Source organism: Zootoca vivipara, chromosome 2 (assembly GCF_963506605.1).
Source record: "Zootoca vivipara chromosome 2, rZooViv1.1, whole genome shotgun sequence".
Classification (NCBI taxonomy): domain Eukaryota; kingdom Metazoa; phylum Chordata; class Lepidosauria; order Squamata; family Lacertidae; genus Zootoca; species Zootoca vivipara.
This window is the reverse complement of record NC_083277.1, coordinates 19,111,597-19,135,081: the sequence shown is the minus strand read 5'-3', so window position 1 is coordinate 19,135,081 and position 23,485 is coordinate 19,111,597. Positions and strand designations below refer to the sequence as shown.

Here is a 23,485-nt window from a genome sequence, read left to right as displayed (position 1 = left end):
CTGAAATAGTTCAAATTTTGCAGAAATCAACCGGGAAAGGCACCTACCCATCTTCTACCTACCTCTGATCTGTGGAACTCGCAAAGGTGAGTTCCTTCTGCCTATAGGTTAAAAAAAGAAGTAAAGGACCCCTGGACGATTAAGTCCAGTCAAAGGCAACTATAATCTCGCTTTCCAGCATTTGTCCACAGACAGCTTTCCAGGTCATGTGGCCAGCATGACTAAACTGCTTCTGGTACAATGAAACACCATGAAAGAAGCCAGAGCACACAGAAACACTGTTGACCTTCCCGCTGCAGTGGTACCTATTTATCTACTTGCACTGGCATGCTTTCGAACTGCTAGGTTGGCAGGAGCTGGGACAGAGCGACGGGAGTTCACCCCGTCACGAGGATTTGAACTGCCGATCTTCCGGATCAGTATGCCCAAGAGGCTCAGTGGTTTAGACCACAGTGCCACCCGCACCCCTTTATCTCCTGCCTATAAACCAATCTGGCACAATGAACGCCATCTTGCCTCCTTGAAGGTGTGGGTTCCCATATGCACGTCGCAGGACCCCCCCCCCCCAAAAAAAACTTACCGCTGACAGCTGGACACAGTTGGAGCTGACGTCGTACTCTATATAAGCCACCTCGACACCTTCCTCCGATTTCCCGTCCTTGGTGTAGCAAAGGTCCCTGGTCCGCGTGGCGAGGCGCTCCACCTCGTCCATCGTATAAATGCAGAGTGCAGATTCCTCGCTCAGCTTCCCGGAAGAAGCCTGCCAGGCGGAAAAGGCAACAAAAAGCACGTCTCCCCGGGCTCCGCCGACACCGCCTTCTCCGCCCGGCTGGGAGACATAGGCGGCCTGGAGGTGGCTGTACGTCTTCCCTTTACTCCGGCAGAGCAAGGGCAGCTCCACGTAGGAGTAATAGTGCACGTCATCCAGGCAGATGCGGGAAATGTAGGTGCGGTACTCGCGCGAGTGCGACTTTAGGTCCCGCCGGTAGAACAGAAAGTAGACGCTGGAGCCGTGCGTGAACGACTTGACAAAGTGGTGGTTGTATTCCGAGAGACGGCCCACGGCCAGCTTGGCCGTTTCCTCGTAGGAGAAGATGGAGTGCGGGTCTTGCCCAGGGTGGGTCCCGAGATTGCGAGTCGTAATGGGCGGGATGCTGCCCCCCACCCCCCGGCTGGTGTACCCCCGGCCCACGAAGAGCAGCGGCATGTTGTCTTTGGCATATCCGATCAGCCCCACGGTGGAGATGTTAGGGTCGTTGGCTGCCACGTACTGGGTGTCCCCCGGCGTCTGGGGCTGGAAGAGGATGCGGTCGATGAAGCCGAGTCTCCTCTTCTCGCAGATGCCCTGCCACACGCTGCCGCACACGATGAGCTCCTCCTTCGGCGAGTTGACCAGCAAGAGCTTGTTGTAGTTGTCCGTCTCCTGCGCTTGGGGGCATTCGTGCTTGGTGACGGGCGGGAGGCAATCCTTGCTGTCCAAAGAGGGCCCGGTAGAGACGGCTTCCTCCAGAGCCAGGCCCGACGTCAGCTGGAAGAGGAAGTTTGTAGCCCCCAGGTAGAGAGTCCCCGAGTTGGGATCCATGATCAGATGGAGGAATTTGGTGGCGTTGTGCGAAAAGGTGGCATACTGTAGTCCCGGCGGAATAACTGCCCCCAGGAAACACAGAGCAGGAAGAAGGAGTACCCCCAGAGGCATCATACTCATTCTACGAGAAAAAGGTTGAGGGGGAGACACACAGAGAAAGTGCGGTTAATTCATCTCAAAAAGACTAGCCATTATCAAGTCTTTCCCTTACTCTTTCATTATAAAGAAATTTCACAAAGAGGTTGTAGCACTGGGAAGGTCTCACATATATCTAATTTATATTCTGCATTCTTGTAAACAAAAAAAGGAGATCAGGAAATTTCTGTATATGACTTATCTGCCATCACCTAATAAAGGTAGGCGGATTGGGGAAATGGGTGACGGTGTAATCTGTCTTGAGATCCTTAGAGGAAAGGCAGGATATGGTTGTAATAAATAAAATCTCTCATGCGGCCTTATTCAGTCAGTTTCGCCATTAAGACTACACTCCATGTCCCCTAAACCCATTTTTTTTCCCATGCTGGAGGATTATGACCATACGGTTCCAACACAATTGCTGATTTTTTGCTGCAGTTATTTAAATTCCCAAAAAAATATATATCATGTTCGCAATCGAACCACGTCCGCAGATTCTGAGCAACATAATCAACAGATTAAGTGGGAGAGAATAATTGTCAAACCCAAATCAGTCATATTTCCCCTCACAAAAGCCAAGATCAGCTTAGTTCTTCCAGTGATTCCCAACTCTTCATCTATGCATGTCCAGTATTAAACCAGCACCGAGTCTTAGAAACAAGAGCTGAAAGAATTTTGTATGTTATTAACCTCGTTAGCATATCTTCTGCCGAAATTAGAGTTGGTGGGCAAATGTCACTTTTCCCGCAAAAGCTTTGTGCAAGAGAAAATCCTCATCCTACATCAAGGGAATCCAAATTCTTCATTTAAAAAAAGCTGAATAATGCAAGTTGCATGCATTTCCATAATTCTCCATTTGCTTCGGCTGGCCATGTGGAAGGGAAAGGAGCTCCTCATATCTGAAACATTGGAATGATCTAGTAATTCCCTCCCCAGTTAAAAAAATTGTACTACATGTTGCCTACCCCTTTTCATAAAAAGGTAAAGGTACCCCTGACCATTAGGTCCAGTCGCGGACGACTCTGGGGTTGCGCGCTCATCTTGCTCTATAGGCCAAGGGAGTCGGCGTTTGTCCGCAGACAGCTTCAGGGTCATGTGGCCAGCATGACAAAGCCGCTTCTTGTGAACCAGAGCAGCGCACGGAAACACCGTTTACCTTCCTGCCTTTTCATAGGGACATAAAAAAGCCCTGCTGTATCAAATTAAAGGTTCGTCTAATTCAGAATCCTGCTTCTCATAGCAGCCAACTGGCAGGTGGGTTGCAGTCATGTGCTGGGAGGGGCAAGGTAGCAGGGAGGTTGGTGGGGTGCAAACGCTCCCCTGCTGGCGCATTTGCACTGCACTGACCTCCTTGCCCTGCCCTGCTCTCTCCTGGAAAACAACAGCAACCCACCTGCCAGGAAGTTAGCACCATAGCTGCCAAGTTTTCCCTTTTCTCACGAGGAAGCCTATTAAGCATAAGGGAATTTCCCTTAAAAAAAAGGGATAACTTGGCAGCTATGGTTAGCACTCTGGCTTCATCCAGCGAACTGCTTCTGTTCATAGGAAGCCCTCTGTGAACACAGAGCCCCCAAGGTCTGACGGCAGCCTTCCAGGACTTTCTCTTATTGTTAGGATAGCTCAGCTGGTAGAGCATGAGATTTTTAATCTCAGGGTTGTGGGTTCAAGCCCACATTGAGCAAAAGAATCCTGCATTGCAGGAGGTTTGATTAGAAGGTGTCCAAACTTTTTTCAAAGATGGCCAGATTTGATGAAATGAAGGGCCGTCCAAAGAGCCAACCAAAGTTGTTAACCTTTTTGGGGGGGGGGGGTTGAAGTTGTTGAGCTTTTTTATGATTTTACCCCAGGAAATAAACTGCCACAGGGGCCGGATTAAACCACCTGGCAGGCCGGATTAGGCCCCTGAAACAGATTTTGGATGAGATCATGAATTAGATCATGAAGCGAGATGAGTGCCGCAACCCCAGAGTCGGTCACAACTGGAACTAATGGTCAGGGGTCCCTTTACCTTTACCTTTAGGCAAACTAAGGCCCAGGGGCCAGATCCGGCCCAATCGCCTTCTCAATCTAGCCTGTAGACGGTCGGGGAATCAGCGTGTTTTTACATGAGTAGAATGTGTGCTTTTATTTAAAATGAATCTCTGGGCTATTTGTGGGGCATAGAAATTCATTATTTCTTGCAAACTATAGTCTGCCATCCACCCCCAAGGTCTGAGGGACACTGCTGAAAAAGTTTGCTTATCCCTGGATTAGATGACTGGCCCTGGGAACTTTCCTCAGCCCACACCCCTGATTTGTGCCCCAGGTGTTCTGGTCTGGCTGGAAGAATGCATCCTTGAATTCTAATGACTGGCTCTTGTTTGCCTGGATACAGGATAGAGTGGAGGAGCAGGTGTGTAGAAACTAGCCTACTCTACAAAAGCTAAAATGTACATTTGTTCCTCTGCCCAGTTTTGCCCCTGGCCCTACCCACCTCTGCGAAGTGGCTGTCGGAAGGTTTTCCAGAAGAAAATGTGACCTGCGGACTGAAAAAGATCTCCCCCCCCCCCCCGCCACGACTTAGCCCAGTACCGTGGCACCTCAGTTTTCGAGCGTCTATGTTTCGGTTTTTGAACGCCAAAAACCCGGAAGTAATTGCTTCCGTTTTCAAACGTGCTTTGGAATTCGATCTGCTTCCGCTGCATGTCTTTCAATTTTTCCAACTGAACTTGCAGCCAGCCCTTTGCGCCTCGGTTTTCAAACGTTTCAGAAGTCGAACGGTCTTCTGGAACGGATTATGTTCGAGAACCAAGGTACCACTGTATTACCTCCTTTGACTGGTTGTGGTTCTCCAAAGTTTTATCCAGCTCTGCTACCAAATATCTATTACAGTACAATGAAGATACTGGGGACTGAAGATGGGATCTCAAGCAGGCAAGAGGTGTGGTCTACTATGTAATATGAGGCCGCGCCTATCCCCCGCACTGTGGAAATACATTCACAATGTTTATGATGGACATAGTTATCCTCCTTCTGTACTGAGCTTGAAGGAAGGTGGTTCTGTGGTGCTTGGAGCAGGGCTGACCAGCTGGCAACTGGGTTGCGCAATGTACACAGTGTGAACTCACCAATAGTTGTGGGTCTAGAATCATAGAATTGTAGAGAGTTGGAAGGGACCGTCCGTAAGGGTAATCTAATCACTCAACCCTTCTCCAGAAAGTGTGCTGTAGTTTTTTAAGGTGTTCAATTAAAGCAGACATAGGCAAATTCGGCCCTCCAGATGTTTTGGGACTACAACTCCCACCATCCCTGACCACTGGTTCTGTTAGCTAAGGATGATGGGAGTTGTAGTCCCAAAACATCTGGAGGGGTGAGTTTGCCTATGCCTGAATTAAAGGATAAATGCACGAGTGTTCGTGTTGCAGCTGACGCTTTTTCAGAAGCACAATTCCTCTGTAAAAATGTGATCTGCTCCAGGAAGGAAGGCTCACAGCCACCAGCCACTTAGTATTGCAGACAGCCAGCGATCAGCCAATCAGCACTGCAAACAGCAAACCCTCCAGTAAAAAAAAATATCAATCAATCTGCAGAACCAGTGAAAAATGGGGAGGGCACCAGATTCATCTCATCAGAAAAATAAACTGCATGGCAACAGCTGTTTACAGATACATCTACCGGACTATGCACATACCCCAAGGGTGCTGAAATGGTGTTTTATCATCCTTACAACCTGGAAGTGGATTCCATAGGGCTAGAGGAGAATTATCGCTTATAATCAGGGCCTTACGTGTCAAAATCACAGATCATCTCTAAGCAAGGTGCAGCAACAGAGCGCAGCAGTGCAAATATAATCATAGCTGCCAAGTTCTCCCTTTTTTAAAGGGAAATTCCCTTATGCTGAATAGGCTTCCTCACGAGAAAAGGGAAAACTTGGCAGCTATGAATATAATGGAGGAAGCAGTTGTAACAACGAGCACAAGGTGATTCCCAGAAAGGAGGGAAGCTTGTGGGTGCTAGTTGTCCAATTCTGCAAAACACACCCACACACCAAAAATCAGAGACCGGCAGACAACAGCGCTAGGCCGGTGGAGGGGTGCAACATCAGCCGGGTCTTATTGACAAAACTACAGATCCTCCCAGTTCTTAATCCGTTGTTATGGAGACTGCCCATGAAGGCGTGAAAGGTCAAAGTTGCCTTGGTGGTGAGAGCAAAGCCCCAGGCGATACTTCCCCCTGTGAAATCCCGGAGCTGGGAGTGATCTTTGCCCCACCGCACTCCAATTCGCTGGCAGGACAAGCGTTATCGAAGTGTGACTGGCCACGACTTTCAGGGCCCACTGGAGGGAGGGAACAGGCTGTCCTCTGGGCCAAAGTCTCCCTTTGTTGCTGCTGCTGTTTTGCTTGACCTTGTGGAGGGTTTTTTTTTAAAAAAAGCTTCCAATCTGGAAGCTTTTCAATGCAGTTTCTTGACAGTGGTTGAAAACCGGGCCGGGGGCGGGCGGGCTTATTGACAGGGATGTTACTACTCAAGTCTTTTGAGATCTCTGCCAATATCACTTTGAAATCAGTGTTGCTTTTGCTTTTATTTAATTCCCCAGCGAAGGGAACAAGAATCTTAAGCATCCTAAAAATCATTCCGGGGCAGCTGTTTCGCCCCTTCTCCATGTCCCCTGTATCATAGAATCATAGAGTTGGAAGAGACCACAAGGGCCATCCAGTCCAACCCCCTGCCAAGCAGGAAACACCATCAAAGCATTCTTGACATATGGCTGTCAAGCCTCTGCTTAAAGACCTCCAAAGAAGAAGACTCCACCACACTTCTTGGCAGCAAATTCCACTGTCGAACAACAGTATCGGATCAGACGACGAAGCAAAATGTACAAATTGCAATATATCATGGACGCTTTAGCTGAGATTCCAGCATTGCAGGGGGTTGGATTAAATGATCCTTGGTATCGCTTCCAATTTTATGATTCTATACTGTATTGTGAAATAGTAGTAAGTAGCAACCTGTTAGGCACTTCTGCTGCCATTTCTGCCGTCGAAAAACCACAACATCAATGGTGAAAGCAAGAAGAGCTGCTGGGCTGGGGCTCTATTTGGTGGAAGAGTTGATCTCTCGCCCTGCCCACTGTATATTCAAGAAGGATAATGACAAGCTGGAACGTGTCCAGAAGAGGGCAACCAAAATGGTCAAAGGCCTGGAAACGATGCCTTATGAGGAACGGCTTAGGGAGCTGGGTATGTTTAGCCTGGAGAAGAGAAGGTTAAGGGGTGATATGATAGCCATGTTCAAAAATATGAAAGGATGTCATATGGAGGAAGGAGAAGGATTGTTTTCTGTTGCTCCAGAGAAGCGGACACGGAGCAATGGATTAAAACTTCAAGAAAGAAGATTCCACCTAAACATTAGAAAGAACTTCCTGACAGTAAGAGCTGTTCGGCAGTGGAATTTGCTACCAAGGAGTGTTGTGGAGTCTCCTTCTTTGGAGGTCTTTAAGCAGAGGCTTGACAGGCATATGTCAAGAATGCTTTGATGGTGTTTCCTGCTCGGCAGGGGGTTGGACTGGATGGCCCTTGTGGTCTCTTCCAACTCTACGATTCTATGATTCTATATAATTACAAACTCTCCCCACTTTCAAAAGCAGTTTGAGCAGAAGCCCAAAGGGCTGTCCTTCAGACACAGATTTCTCATAAAGTCTCCCTGTGGTCACAGAACCAGTTCCACCGTCCTTTTGATCCTGGCCAGCTGGAGGGCAGGATCCTGCACACCGCATGACATTGGTTCAATCTGCTAATGCCATTCACAGATTCTTAAAGAGAGTTTAGGAATTCTATGCAAAACGGGCCAAAACTCTGTGAGATGGTTCTGGAGAGCAGATCGTCTTTCTCTGGGATGTAAAGCCCTGTTGCATGTTACCCTCGAGGTACCTTCCTGCCCACGTCTCTCAAAATGTAGTGGTTGGAACGGAAGGATCGCCTAGATTTCCTTGTGGGTTGACGGTCCCCTGTCCAGGGTTTGCTCTACCTGGAACACAGGGGTCCGTACATATACAGCCGCCCGTGTGCGTAACCTTCGTGCCAGGGCAATTGAGCACAATGGCTCTTGTGATTATAACGGCCAGCATTTTGTTAAGCTCCAAAGTCCAGCTCTCCATGCTTATTTTAGGTAAGTAAGCAAGACGGCCGGGACACTCGCGCTCACTGATGCTACTTTGGCACGCTGCCCTCGAAGCTCACATACGCCGATTCACATCACACCAGCTCCGGCTGCTGTTTAGGTGGCACAGACAGAGGGGCTTTTGTTCCTGGGGGGATAATGGGCACTCAGAATTCCCTCCCTCCTCCCCACCACCACCACCAAGCCTCTGGAGACACTCGCTTCTCTTGCATTCCCAAGCAACTCTGCCCTGGGCTGCGGAGATCATCCCTTCCCACTCTCCTCTCCCTTTTTCAGGCTAAGGGATGGGAAAGAGAGAGAGATGGAGGTGCATTTAGTGTAACTAGATAGTCTTTTGTGGGGCTTAGGGCAAGGGTTACAGGCCCCCTAACATACCTGCCCTCCAAGTCACTACAGGGCAGGGAATAAATGGTGTCGTTCCCCCCCCCAAAAAAAACTTCTTCCTATCAGCTTTTCTGTGGACCTAGAAGAGAGTGATTAGAATTGAGTGCATGTGAGAGGCATTAATAGGGTTAACCTAAGAATGTTAAGCCCTGCTGGATCAAGACCATGTGGAGTCCGCAGCATTCTGCTTCCCACAGCAGCAGCCAATCAGACGCCCCGGGAAGCCCTCCCGAAAGGCTATTGGCCACAACGGCTATGCTCTGCCTCCAAGGTCAGAAGCAGTCATGCTTCTGAATACCAGGCAGAGTCTTCATGCACCCAGGTCTTGCTTGCGGGCTTCACACAGGTTGGCCTTTGAAAGAACAGGATGCTGGACCAGATGGGCCACTGGGCCACTGATTCTTATGTCCTTGGGGTAACCCTGAAGCACAGCCTGGTGGCAATTGTCCCCTCTTTCTGCTGTTCCTCACCAACCAAATTCAGAGGTGTGCTGCTTCTGAATATGGCAGTTTCATTTAGCTGCTGTGACTAAAAAGCTGTTGGATAGACCCACCCTCACTCACTCAGAAGTGTTTGGAAGCCATACCTGAATTCCTGCCCATCTGCTACAATGGTTATAGCCATCAATGAAGGCTTAGAAGTATCGCAACACTACCTGAAAGCCAAAGCTGGCAAAGAAATCTTGTGGTAACACCTGAAGCCTGGTTCTGGTCATTTGAGGCCTTTTAATATGACTGGGATCAGTTAACGCCCTCCCCCCCCTAAAAAAACAAAACACCCTCTCATTTCCGCCTCTTAACATCCATACGTGTTCACGGATGTTAATCGCAAGTGGATGTGATCCAGGCGAGACTCAACGACATCTAGAGCGAGAGCAGACACCGCTGACTCAATTTCCTTCCTTCTTAGGAAAAACTACCCTCTAAACCAGGTGTGGGGAGCCTGGTGTGATAATAGCAATAATCCAATCTGGATGTTACCAGAGCATGGAGTACAGAGTAGCCTATATGCATTGATCTTATCACTTACAGGCCCCCATTTGTGCAATCGTTCAGGGACAAGAGAACAATGATCTAGATTGCACCTACACGTGTGTGCCACCGTTGGAGCATAGCATACAGTGAGTGTCTGGTGGGCGCATGGGCAGAAGCACTAGGAGGAGACAGTGGTAGACAGGCTAGTGCAAACCCAGTCCTGCTTCGTACATGGGAACTTACATACCTGCAGAAGACTTGAGTGGCCTTTGAATGGTGCAAGACAGCCGTTCAACGCCTTGAGATGGGGTCAAGAATCCTTATGGCACAGTGAGTCGGATTCTCATCTCCTGCTCAGTGGTCAAGTTTGACCTAAGGTGCCTGACAGGCGGGTGGGACCCCACCTACCTGTCAAAGTAAACCTGCATGGAGGGGGTCTGCTTTCTTGCAGGGAACATGCTGGTGCCGGCAAAGAATTTAGGGTGACATGGGAGATTTTCCCCGTGCAGGATGCTGATCCAAGGGGGTAAAAGGTAAAGGTAAAGGGGCCCCTGACCATCAGGTCCAGTCGTGTCCGACTCTGGGGTTGCGGCGCTCATCTCGCTCTACAGGCCGAGGGAGCCGGCGTTTGTCCGCAGACAGCTTCCGGGTCATATGGCCAGCATGACAAAGCCGCTTCTGACGAACCAGAGCAGCGCACGGAAACGTCGTTTACCTTCCCGCCGGAGCGGTCCCTATTTATCTACTTGCACTTTGATGTGCTTTCGAACTGCTAGGTGGGCAGGAGCTGGGACCGAGTAACGGGAGCTCACCCTGTTGCAGGGATTCGAACCGCCAACCTTCTGATCAGCAAGCCCTAGACTCTGTGATTTAACCCACAGCGCCACCTGGGTCCCTATTTGTGCAATCCAAGGGGGAGGGGGGCACAAAATTGAGGAAATCGATAAATGAGAAGATCCACTTGGGGTCGCCCAATTCTTGCCTCGCACAGGGCGCCATATTACGGAAGATTACCAAAATCTGCCCCTGATGGCGTAGCACAGGCATCACCAAACTTTGGCCCTCCAGATGTTTTGGACTACAATTCCCATCATCCCTGACCACTAGTCCTGTTAGCTAAGGATCATGGGAGTTGTAGGCCAAAACATCTGGAGGGCCGCAGTTTGGGGATGTCTGGCGTAGCATCACCCAGCTAGATTGAACGCTCTGCTCATCACCTGTCAAGCAGGTGTGGATAAGTCCTGCTGCTTTGGAAGGCATGGCCAGTGCAGAACTGAACCCCACCTGTCAGCTGACATCACCTGCCAATCACAGTGACACCAGCTGGTTGGCAGGGTGGGCGTAGTTTGGGGAAATGGCCTTATGGGCCACATTAGACTCCCTGGAGGGCCAAGAGTGGCCACCCACCCACCTTCCCCTGACTTCCCACCCTGCCTTCAAATGTCATATAGACTGGGATTATAATCAGAGGATTAACAATCCTGGGGTTAACAAATCCTGTTCTGGAAACCACAGGAGCTCTTGTGCCCAGGTCCTTTTGGGCCTCTATTGGGCACCTAGTTGGCCACAGTGAGAACAGAATTCTGGATGTGCTGGGCAACTGGCCTGATCCAGCTGCCTCTTCTAATGTTAAGCTGACCGTACAAATGGAGGGGGAAATTACACGTTACATGAAATGCTTAAAATGGAACCCTGCTGTTGTTTTAATGAAAAGCAGTCACTCCCTGTGCCAGGATTCCAGCTGCATAATTGCCCTTTTAAAACACACACATCTGGAACCCGGGTAGAGGAACAGATTGGGGGGTGATTTTCACTTTTAAGATGGCTACCAGGCGCTCTTCCCAGCCCCACCCCAGCAACACACAGAGCACTCCTTCGCTCAAAATAGCAACCTCTGGAGAGACTACTTTTCATTTGAGAGAAATACCTGCCTGGGCTTTGTTATGTACATTTGTGCATAAAGTGCAGTGTTGTGTATTGAGTCCAAGGATTTTATATCTGTATTATTATTGCCTTTATTTGCATTAGGATAAAGTAACTGCCTTTTGGTTCCAGAGGGTACAGCTACTACTGGTTCATTTAAGCTGCTGTATTTGGATCCTCTGTCTTATTGGTTTCCTCCAAAAGGCATCACTGTGATTGCCTGATATTGTTCCCTCCAAAATGTATTCCTTTCTAGCTAGTCCCCTGTCCCTATAAATGTAGCTTTGCTCTCCTCAGTCTTCAGTCTTGTTTACTTTAATAAAGACGTGTTACTAGAGAACTGTCTCCAGCATATTATGTCAAGAGAGCTGAAATCACAAACCCCACGTCGCAACATGCAGAAACTAAAATTAAAATCTGATATATATATATACACCCCAGCTCTGGACAAATGTTTGACATCTGTACCTGAGGTTTTGAATGTAATTTACAATCTAAACATTCAGTCTTGCTAACAAATGTTAAAAGGTAGTAATGCCAAGCACAGCTTCCCCAACCCATCTTTTTTTTTACACTCTGTTTTTCTAAAACCCTTGCCTCCACCAGCACCCATAAATGTGGATCACAATATTACAATAGGGTTAATTATTAGCAATTATTTCAAAGTAGCATTAAACAAGCCCAGGCAGATGGGGAGGGTGAGCATCGTGCCATACCTAAAAAAAAAAAAAAAGCAATTGCCTTTTATAATTTTGTAGCAGTTATAGGTGCCTGTGATGGCTGAAAAGAACCACTTTGCAAATGTTTACACAACCAACAGAAGACAAAAGGGAAATAAAAGCTACCACCAGCATTTGGCAGAATGGAAGAAGATCCTTAAATGTTTTGCTTTGGCAGAGGGCAAAACAGAACAAAATTGAAGGAATGACATGCAAAGGGTTGCCAAGAAGGAAATAAAAGATGAGAAGGCAAACAGACAAAGACCAGGAAGGAAAATGGAGAAAATAGGATTGGGGAGGGGGGGCATACAGCCCAAAAGGTCACAAACGCCACCGCTCATTCCCACAGGAAGCTGATTTTTTTTCCATGAGCTCTGCAGAATCTATCACAGCAAAAGACACTGGACAAAAAGACAAAAGCTCACTGAACTGCACTTATTTTGAATGAGACCATCTGATGTTACAAAAAAACAGCGCATCATGTGGAAATACTTTTTCTAGACCAGACCACTTGATACTTCAGGTGAGGGCGATATGATTTCAGTGCTCTCTGTGTACAGAAAACTAGATCTTAGGAGGAGGTTCCTGGCTTTCACCACAATAAAGTTTTGTGTGTGGCTCAAGTATTATTATTTTTAATCTTTACAGGGAAGCATTGCAGCATTTCACTCTTCCATCCACCTGCCACCCGAGATGGTATATAGTCCAGGAATGTGTTACCATGTGCTTTGCTATTTAAAAGGCCTTTAGGTCATCTTTAAGGGGAAATCCCTCCAATTAAACCCCCTTATTATGTGACACTTACAATGCTATCCTACATGCATCTAATCAGAAGGAAGGCCCACTGAGCTCAATGAGATTTACTCCCAAGTAAGTGCATACAGTATAGGACTGCAGCTTTAGTGGGTTTAGTGCAACTGCATGGCAGGTGAGCAGAACATAGGCCGCCTAACTCAAATGATAATACAACGCAAGAAATAAAAATCAATAAAATACAATTGGAAGTTAATATGAACATTTAATGCAATGTTATGTGCTATTTCCTGTCTTCCGCCACAAATCCATAGGCCAGCTGCAGGCCGCCTGAATGAAGTTCATGGACTCCTGGTGTACCGGAAACCAGAGTTTGGGTACCCCGTGGTACAATCCTTAGTATTTGGATGGAAAACCCATGAAAGGCACATTGTCATCAGCTTTCTGTACATGGGATCTTCTATATCAGGCATGGCCAAACTCGGCCCTCCAGATGTTTTGGGACTACAACTCCCATCATCCCTGACCACTGGTCCTGTTAGCTAGGGATGATGGGAGTTGTAGTCCCAAAACATCTGGAGGGCCGAGTTTCTATATTTTGGTGACCTGTTTTGCTTCATTCATTCATAGACAGTTGCTTCTCCCACTTGCAGCGTATTATCTACACAGCTGGACTGGTCTGGTATTGGGCAAGAACTCAACACTGCAGCTCCTACGACAAACTAACCCGGGCACATTGATACGCCTAGACAACACCTTCCCACGCCTGCCTTTGGGTGATGTAGCGCCATATTGTTAATGCTTCACTGCTTACAAGAAGCATCCAGTTCAATTTACAGCCGAGCAGATTAAGATCAGGTATCAGGAAGTACCATAAGAATGCAGGGGGAAGGAGCGGGGAGGCATTTAGCTTGCATTCTCCAAGCACGTCCCACAGATTATTAAGAGCACGATGACAAGCATAAGGGTTTTTCGTTTTGAAAGCTAAGCTTGGGGATCTGGGCAGCTTAAAACCACTGATCTTCAGTTGGCAGGTCGGCCCGGCCCTCGACTGGGTCACAATCTGGTTTAAGACGGGTTGCAACAGCAGCACTCGCACCGTACCCTCCAACATTTCTCCGATGAAAACAGGGACATCCTATTCCATAATAGCAATTGTATTATTTATACCCTGCACCAGCCACTCTGGGCAGCTTTCATCATATATAAAAAGATAATAAAACATGAAAACACTTCCCTATACAGGCCTGCCTTCAGATGTCTTCTAAAGGTTGTATAGTTATTTATCTTTTAGGCTCGGGGGGCCGCATAACTCCACACACCCCAACATTTATCCAATGAAAATAAGAATGTCCTAAGGAAAAGCAGGACATTCTGGGATCAAATCAGAAACTGGGACTGGCCCTGATAAATAGGGACAGTTGGAGGGTCTGCTCTCCTTACCTGTGATTCCCAGTATTCAGACATTCTCCCAAATAATATTTACTCATTTTATATGGAAAAAAAATACAAAATACATAAATATACAAAAAAGATCATAAAACACAAAGATACAAAATACAAAAAAAGAAAAAAGAAATTCATATTTATAATTCTTTTATCTTAACATTTATGACTTCCTCATGCCCCCCACTGTGCATAGCTGCCAAGTCTCCCGTTTTTCACGGGAAACCCCCGTTTTTAAAGCCGTTTCCCGCTGTTATCCTGAATGGCGAAATATCCCGTAATTCCCCTGGATTTTCAAAGCAACTCCTGCCAGCCACGGAGGCTCCTTCTGCGCATGTCTGGACATGCGCAGAACCAATTTCGGGTGCCGCTCTGCCCATGTCTGGGCACCGGAAATCGGGCAGTGCTGGCACAGGAAGTCGCTTCTACGCATGTCTGGACTTCCGGTGCCGCGCCGCTGCTGATCCTGGAGATTTTTCAACCTGGGCGTTGACGGGTATGTCACTGTGTTTCCTTGTAAATCATCTTTAGTATCATTCTCATTCATGCTTTGCATTTTTGCAGAACGCAAAAATTTCCGACTGCTCCTAAGTGTGGACTGTCAGTGAGGCTTCTCTCATGCACTAGAAATTAACACCCGAGGCTGCCTCGTGGCGAGTCAGCCTATAGGCCCGCCTAGCTCTGCCGAGACTACTGGCCCCACTCTTCTTCTATCTGGAAATGCCAACTGTTGGATCCGGGAGGTTGTGCTTGCAAAACACACAGTCTACCTTGTCCCAGCCAGCCTTCTACTGGGATCCCTAGCTTGCCCTCTCCCTACAATGTCTCTCCATGAGCCTCAAGCCCAGGAAGTCAACTTCTTCTCCACCCACGGTCTATTAGGCTCTTTTCTACAGGGGCCAAGAAGCAGCATCCCATCGGCCTGCATGGCTCCCTGCCCAATCCCAACGGGAGCACAAACCTGGAAAGCAAGGAAGTGTACATGCGCTGCCCACACTATCGTGTGGGTTGCAAGAGAAGGAAACAGGCAAAACCCCCAGGCCCTGCTGGGCTCAACCTGGTTTTTTAGTGTGCTGTTTTCGTTTATCCTTTTCTACATTCCATAGGTGCTGTGAGAGCTGCTGTGTGAAAAGTGGACTACAGTGGTACCTCGGTTTGCGACCGCAATCCGTTCCGCGGAGGCGGTCGCTCGCCAAAGGCACGCTTCTGCTCGTGCGTGAAGCGCCGATAGAGCGCTTCTGCGCACGTGCAAGCTGCGCAGATCGCGTCTGCACATCCGATGCCACAGAACCCGGATGTAAACACTCCCGGGTGTTCGCGGTGGTCGCTCGCCCGGGTGTTCGCTCGCCCGGGTGTTCCCGGGTGTTCGCGGTGGTCGCTCGCCGAAGCGGTTGCTCCCCAAGGTAGTCGTAAACCGAGGTTTGACTGTACAGGTCATCTCCAAGGCTGCTATTCTGCTTGCGCAACAGAATTTCCCTCTCCTCTTCCCTCCATCAGCATCACACAGAGGTTGGGGGACCCCCCTGCAGCAGAATCTGGGGTTGCAAAGGGAGAAGAAGAGGCAGTCCTGTTGCACAAGCGCAACATCGCTCATGCAGCTATAAACCCTAGTAAACGAAGCAAAGAGATAAATGGCGTCATTTGAACAGATCAGAAAATCTTGGCAAACTTTTTAAGTACACTGAGTTGCACATCCTTGGCTAGAACCTCCCTGCTTTCCTCTGCCCCAACTGCTTCTGAAAAATAGGATATACACGCGCCATTCCTTCCTTCCTGCTTTTTGTAGCAGCAAAAAACAACACAAAAAAACCCTGCCTGCTCTGCACTGATGCTCTGCATAACTTTCTAGTACCACTTTGAGTAATCCCAGCATCATAATCCTTAGCAGAAGGGAGAAGGATAATTTGCATATGCATCTGCAGATTTTGTTGGAATTGGCTAAAATATACTAGTACAGCCGCAGCACGTTGCTCCTGAGCCTCTCCTCTCCTGCCTGCTCACCGAGATCCCCCTTTTAGAAAGACACAAATCAGGGTTTCCGGCAGTTTCTCGATTCTCCTTCATCAGGAAGGTGTCACAGTATATATTGTTTCATATACCTCCCCAAGGAAATTTCCCACTCCTCGCTGTTGAAATAACACTCCCAGGTCCAGTGTATTTAATCTGGAGTGGAGCAGAAGGCAATACGGGATTAATTGCTTCTGCAAGAGAAGCCTATATCTCCTGTTACGTGGGAACTGCGAAGGAAACCTGTGACATTTTAGGAGTTCCTTTGTGCTTTTTTTAATGAAATGCACGTTGATTGGTATTGAACTGCCCTCCTCTGCTGTGAGTATGGTGGTCTTTGAGCTCCTCCAAAGGCAAGAAGTAAGAGAGATCACACACTTTTGAATTCTCCACCCACCTACCCTGCCACCAGTGGCAAATTTTAATCTCATAGCTGCACTCAAGAGATTGATTTCAACCCTTTTTTATTATCCACCTCAATAACAATTCCTTGCTCCCTCCTGGATGCGTCAAGTGATGGAGGATGATGCCTTCTGCTTCCAGGCTAGATTTCACATTATTAGTTAATAATCCCAAAGGAGTTTTGTAAACAAAAGCCTAGCCACTAATAAATGCTGCTTTCTCTAGTGTGCAAACAACCAACATGCTTCAGGAGAACCCCTAAACAGAGATTTTTATTTTTTTTAAAAAAGGATTTATAAAACTGTCTCCATTCCTGAGGCTGAAAGTGTTGGGGAGGTTGTGGGTGTGTTTTATCCAGTGCTTCCGCAAAGAATGGCATAGCCAAAGGAGACTGAGCCATTCCTAGCCATAGCATGACTTCAGGGCCGGCTCTAACGTTAGGCAGGGTGAAGTGACTGCCGGTTTTCATTTGGCAGCTGGCTTTTCAACTACCTGCTCTTATCTGTTGCTTTATGATTGTTCTGCATTTCTGCATCTTGCTATGCTTTGCATGTTTACATTAAATAACTAACAGTGATTGCAAATAAAACATTGTTAGGGACGGAAGAAGCACCGCTCTCTTTGCACACTCCCATCCATCTGACGGGCCCCAGCTGCTGCTTCTTGCTGTGCTCCTAATGCCCAAATGTGCAGCCATCTATTTAAATGGCAGATTTTTCACCCACTTGGAAAACAACTCGTGAGATGAGTAACTATTTCCCATTTATAATCCCGAAGAGCTATTAATAGCAGGCAAATAAAGTGCTTCCTGCCAGTTTGGTGCCTACCCGTTATACGTCTGAGAGACGTTGGAGGAGCGCATATCTTTTTAAGGCTCAGCGGAGCAAATATTTATTATAATCGCCAATTATAGAAAAGGCAGAAGAAAGCAACAGAGCTATGGCACTGCAGGTGCTCCAGTTTGGTTTTAATTAGGAGATAGTAAAAGAATCACATAGAAGAATATTGCAGGGGCGGCTTTATTTTTTTATTTTTTTAAAAGAGTAAGGCACTTTTGGGATTTTGTACGTCATTTGGATACCATGATCCCCCATACAGGCTTTTTATATATTTGCAGGGATTTTTAACCATCTTAACAACCAGTCCTGAGAAAGACCTCTGTGTGGTTAAACAACCCGATCATACACAACGAAAATTACCTGGAGGGGAGAAAAGTCTTTTTGCTGAGTTGATACTTGTTCTGCTATGTATATGTACATGTTTTTACAGGAATTTGGAATCGATTGTGTTGGTTTCGTGCTGTGGGTTGTGGGAGCTATGATGATCCAAGGCGATCCATCGCTCGGCTACATGAAAGAAGACAAAATTCTGCAGCCAGGCCCATGATTCTATCACGAACTACCGTATGAGCTATATATCATTTATCATGATTGCCACTGCTTGTCGGTAAGAGCAGTTTGACAATGGAACCAAATCACCTAGCAGGGTGGTGGGCACACCCTTGCTGAAAGGTCACTCAAGCAGACGCTGGACAGCCCCCTCTTGGAGATGCTCTGGCTTTCCCGTGTCAAGATGGCCAACAATGACGATGTGCAACCTCATACCCGGGGGCCAAATATGGGCCCCCGGGGCCTCTCTATCTAGCCCTCTTGACCACCCACCCTACCCACAAAGCCATGCCCCCTCACTGGTCCTGCTCCGCAGCCTCCTCCCATTCTTTTGCCTGCTGAGAAGATGCAGCAGAAAAGGGCCTACGGTTGATATCCATCTCCCATCCAGCAACAGTCCGGCTTTTGCCCAATATACCTGAAGGAGTGTCTCCACCCCCCATCATTCTGCCCGGACACTGAGGTCCAGCGCCGAGGGCCTTCTGGCAGTTCCCTCACTGTGAGAAGCAAAGCTACAGGGAACCAGGCAGAGGGCCTTCTTGGCAGTGGCACCCGCCCTGTGGAACGCCCTCCCATCAGATGTCAAAGAGATAAACAACTACCTGACATTTAGAAAATATCTCAAGGCAGCCCTGTTTAGGGAAGTTTCTAATGTGTGACATTTTAATGTATTTTAATACTTGTTGAAAGCCTCCCAGAGTGGCTGGGAAAACCCAGCCGGATGGGCAAGGTACAAATAATTTATTATTATTATTATTATTATTATTATTATTATTATTATTATTATTATTAGCACTACCTGTTTCCTAGGTCCGGATTTACTGCGCCATCCATCACCAACTTGTTTGTGAAACCATTTATAAAGATAAAGGTACCCCTGACCGTTAGATCCAGTCACGGACGACTCTGGGGTTGCGGCGCTCATCTTGCTTTACTGGCCAAGGGAGCCGGCATACAGCTTCCAGGTCATGTGGCCAGCATGACAAAGCCGCTTCTGGCGAACCAGATCAGCACACGGAAATGCCGTTTACCTTCCCGCTTGGAGCGGTACCTATTTCTCTATTTGCACTTTGATGTGCTTTCGAACTGCTAGGTTGGCAGGAGCTGGGACCGAGCAACGGGAGCTCACCCCGTCGCGGGGATTCGAACCGCCGACCTTCTGATCGGCAAGCCCTAGGCTCTGTGGTTCAGACCACAGCGTCACCCGCATCCCGTGAAACCATTTATAGTGGCATGCTAAATTAGGAGCAGGCCTGGGCTATGAGCCTCCGGGGCTGTTCTCCAGCTCAGTGGCTTGAGGTGCGGCACTGCGGCAAATGCTCTGTTGAGTAGGCAAAGGCAGAAGGAGCAGGCTCCTGGAAGATACACCAGGCCTGGCCGATCCAAAAGCTGCTGCTGACATGGCGCAGTCCTTCTGTTCCTTTCTGCTCCTCTAGTAGGATTGAGACAATACTGTGGACAGTAGCTCACGAGACTATGGCCACATACACACCACACATTTAAAGCACTATCATAGCTTCCCCCAAAGAATCATGGGAGCTGTAGTTCATCAAGGGTGCTGAGAGTTGTTAGGAGACTCTGATTCCCGTCACAAAGCAACCGTTTCAGAATGGTTTAACCATCAGTCCCTCTTCCCAGGAACTTCTGTCACTTTTTTCCCTTAACAAACTACAGCCCCCAGCATTTTTTCCCTTAACAAACTACAGCCCCCAGCATTTTTTGGAGGAAGTCATGACTCTTTTAAAGTCTTGGCCTCAAGTGGTGAAGTCCCCGTGGTTCGAGCTCTGGAAACTCCTCCATCCCAGCTTGATGCTGGGATGGGTAAGGGGCAGCTGGGAACTGGGAAGGCAAGTCCTTAATTGTGGCCCAAACATGGAAGGACCTCTGCCTGACATCCTGTAGATCTGCTGCCCATCAGAGTAGACAATACTGGTCTAGATGGACAAAGTTGCAAGATGTCTGGTATAACGAATCATCCTACGAAAACGAGGACTTCTTTTTTCTCCCCACTCTGTCCAGTTTCTCCACTTGCCCAGGTATGGCACTCAAGCTACCACCCGCTTGGTGGTCTCTGAAACAGCCAGTGCTCCTGTATCCCGCCCCCCCCCTCAGGATAAGCGCTGAAAATAAACAAAACACAGCGAGATTGTGCTCCACGATGTGGGTGACCAGTTCATAGCGAAGCAGCTTCAAGTAAGCTGCTCCCGAGATGTGTGTGTAATTTAGCTATTGTTTAAACAGCTTTCATAACAGACAAAGCCTTAAATTATCCCCTCCCCACCTCCACACACACACACACACACACACACACACACACACACACACACACCCCTCAGGCTACTCAGAAGCAGCCAAGTTTTTACAAGATACTTTCCAAAAAGAAAAACAGCCAAGCCCCGTTCAGTGGCTAAATATAGAGAAGAGCCTATTTTTTCATTAAGAGTGCGATTCATGACCCAGCGACGTTTAAAGCCCAAACTATGCAAACGGCAGGTCTCAAGGTAGAGCGCTGCTGCTGAACTGTACCTACCAGATGGTGGTGGTGGGGATAGATCACATGACAGAGGAAGCCCCTAGATTTAAGCAGCAAAACAGCCAGGCCAAAGAAAAAAACTATGGTTTGGTGAAGGATTTTAATGCAGACTTCCCCACAAGAAGCTGTTCTTTCTCTTTAATCAATATACAGTCATACCTTGGATCCCGAACGCCTTGCGAGTCTAACGTTTTGGCTCCCAAACGCCGCAAACCCGGAAGTGAGTGTTCCGTTTTGCAAACGTTTTTTGGAACCCGAATGTCAGGCGCAGGTTCCGCGGGTTCCGATTGGCTGCAGGAGCCTCCTGCATCCAATCAGAAGCCACGCCTTGGTTTCTGAGCATTTTGGAAGTCGAACGGACTTCCAGAACAGATTCTGTTCGACTTCCGAGGTACGACTGTATGCCCAATCGATCACTGTGCTCTGCGGGAGAGGGCCTCCGGAAAATACCATCTTAACAGGGGGTCCATGCCACACAATACATATAGGAATTTGGGATCCTCACCTCACCTCAGTTAAATAATAGGGCAGCACCACCTTTGTTGTCTGAAAATGTTCCTCTTCCCACCAACCTTTTAAAAAGCAGAGATCTTTCGCAGTCAGCATCTGTGCTGGAATTGCTTTTAGACATTTTATCGCTTTTGTGCTTGCCGCACCAGACTCCTTTGGGAGAAAGGTGGGATATAAATTAAATAAACAACAAACAAATCATCCTTAAGATCTGAAACAGTGGTGTCCAGAAAGCTGCATAATCTGCTGCTTTTGTTTAGTGGGCCATGATTCACTCTATGAAGATGATGATGGGTTCAGCATTTAGAATCACGGAGCCGGAAGGGACCCAAGGGTCATCTAGCCCAACCCCCTGCAATGCAATCTTAGCTAAAGCATCCAGGACAGATTTATCGCACAGTATCCACTGAAGAACAAAAACTGAGGCCTTGGACGGCTGCTGCAAATTAAAGAGTTGGCCAGGGATTCCACAATTATTCCCACTTTGAATGCTGGGGCAGATTATGCACCGTAACAGATGTCGAAGCGTGCCTTAAAAAATTAAGCTACGACATTGGCCATACTCACTGCCCCTCAAGAGTGGGCAGGCCACAAGCAATGCTAATCCCTCCATTCCCCATCACACTCAGTCACTCACTGCCAGTAAATGACCAGTTGCATCATCCTGATCGACACCCTGGGATTCCCCAATGCAGCCTGCACTGCAGGTGACAAAGGTGAGGGAAGTTCCGAAGCATCATCATTGCTCAGAATCTAGCCAGGGTAGCCTATGAAAGACCTACATTGGCTCCCAGTACGCTTCCGAGCACAATTCAAAGTGTTGGTGCTGACCTTTAAAGCCCTAAATGGCCTCGGTCCAGTATACCTGAAGGAGCATCTCCTCCCCCATCGTTCTGCCCGGACACTGAGGTCCAGCGCCGAGGACCTTCTGGCGGTTCCCTCGCTACGAGAAGCCAAGTTACAGGGAAGCAGGCAGAGGGCCTTCTTGGTAGTGGCACCCGCCCTGTGGAATGCCCTCCCACCAGAGGTCAAAGAGAACAACAACTACCAGACCTTTAGAAGGCATCTCAAGGCAGCCCTGTTCAGGGAAGCTTTTAATGTCTGATGGATTTCTGTATTTTAATATTTTGTTGGAAGCCGCCCAGAGTGGCTGGGGGAACCCGGCCAGATGGGCGGCATATAAATAATAAATTATTATTATTATTATTATTATTATTATTATTATTATTATTATTATTATTATGAGCCAGTTTAGTGAAATGGTTAAGAGACCAGGGTTTAAATCCCCACTCAGCCATGAAGCTCGCTGGGTAAATTTTTGGCAACCTCGCCTACCGCCCCCACGCAACTCTTAACCTAAGCTACCTCAAAGGGTTGTTGGGAGGATAGAAGGAGGTGGGGAGAACCCACATACGTCAGCGATGGCCGAACTTGGCCCTCCAGCTGTTTTGGAACTACACTTCCTATCATCCCTGACCACTGGTCCTGTTAGCTAGGGGTGATGGGAGTTGTAGTCCCAAAACAGCTGGAGGGCCTCGTTTGGCCATCAATGACATACGTCATCTTGTGCGCCGTAGGATATAAAGGCAACATAAATAAATTAAACCCCAAAGTCTGGGCGAAATCTGGGCAAATGGGAACGGATGGAAGGAGGGGGTTGTTGGTTTGTTCCTGTTCTTGTTTTTCATTATATATTTTGTGTTTCTTTCAGTTTTTATTTTGTGAACCACCCTGAGATCTACAGATGATACACAAATTTTAACAATAACAATAGGCCTATCCTTCATTTACAAAGCAGGATTCCATGCGCTTTGTTCTGGGAGCCAAGTGAGAACAATGTGAGTGTCTATTTGAGTGGCATGTGTCACAGATAAACTGTGCCACGGATACAGTTGGTAAACTTTGGTCAACAGAGGCCTAGATGAGCCAACGTCCTGACTTAGGATAAGGCCGCTAATAACCTTTCCCGTATTCTCTTTCTGGTCCGTTAGAAACACACCGCCAACCGGTACTTTTTTGTCAGGCATTTCCATATGTTTCTCCACACACAGCCTTCCATCACGAGGGAGAGAAATGGATGTAAATCAAGAGTCTGAGGACCTAGGTGCCAATGGTGAAAAGGGCAGGATTCGCGTTGCCCATCTCAGTGGCAGCCGCTCAAGACCTCTGGATCCTCAGCTATAGCGAGCGCACAATAACAGCCATAATGAAACCACAGAAAGCTCCTGGGCCAGACAGTGCTGTTATGCGAGAGGGATATAAATTGACAGGAAAGCGACAGTGATCAATTGTCTAGTGACATACTGGGAGGAGGCTCTGGCTGGAGCTGGCAGCCGTTCAGTAGTATTCAACATTTTAATTAGATATTTGAAGGGCTGTGTGGTAAATACAGTAGCTGGATTCATGAACGGTTTGAAACTGAGGAGGGAGATGGTAAAGACTGTGGACAGGGATCATAAAATAAAAAAATAAAAGGAGGCCTGACCTCAATAACATGGAGAAGCAGGCTGAATTTCTGGCCTGGTGCCACACAAAAGCTTATACTCAGCAGGCTTCAGAGAAGCCT

At 47.8% G+C, this 23,485-nt stretch overlaps 1 protein-coding gene across 1 annotated transcript in view; it reads right to left on the bottom strand.

Moving 5' to 3' along the window:
- Nucleotides 1–23,485, bottom strand: part of PLXNB1 (plexin B1) — a 136,585-nt gene that overhangs the window by 76,147 nt on the left and 36,953 nt on the right. The window contains 1 exon segment of the mRNA XM_060271238.1: nucleotides 581–1,706. Coding sequence (XP_060127221.1) covers nucleotides 581–1,705 — 1,125 coding nt within the window. The 5' untranslated portion in view covers nucleotide 1,706.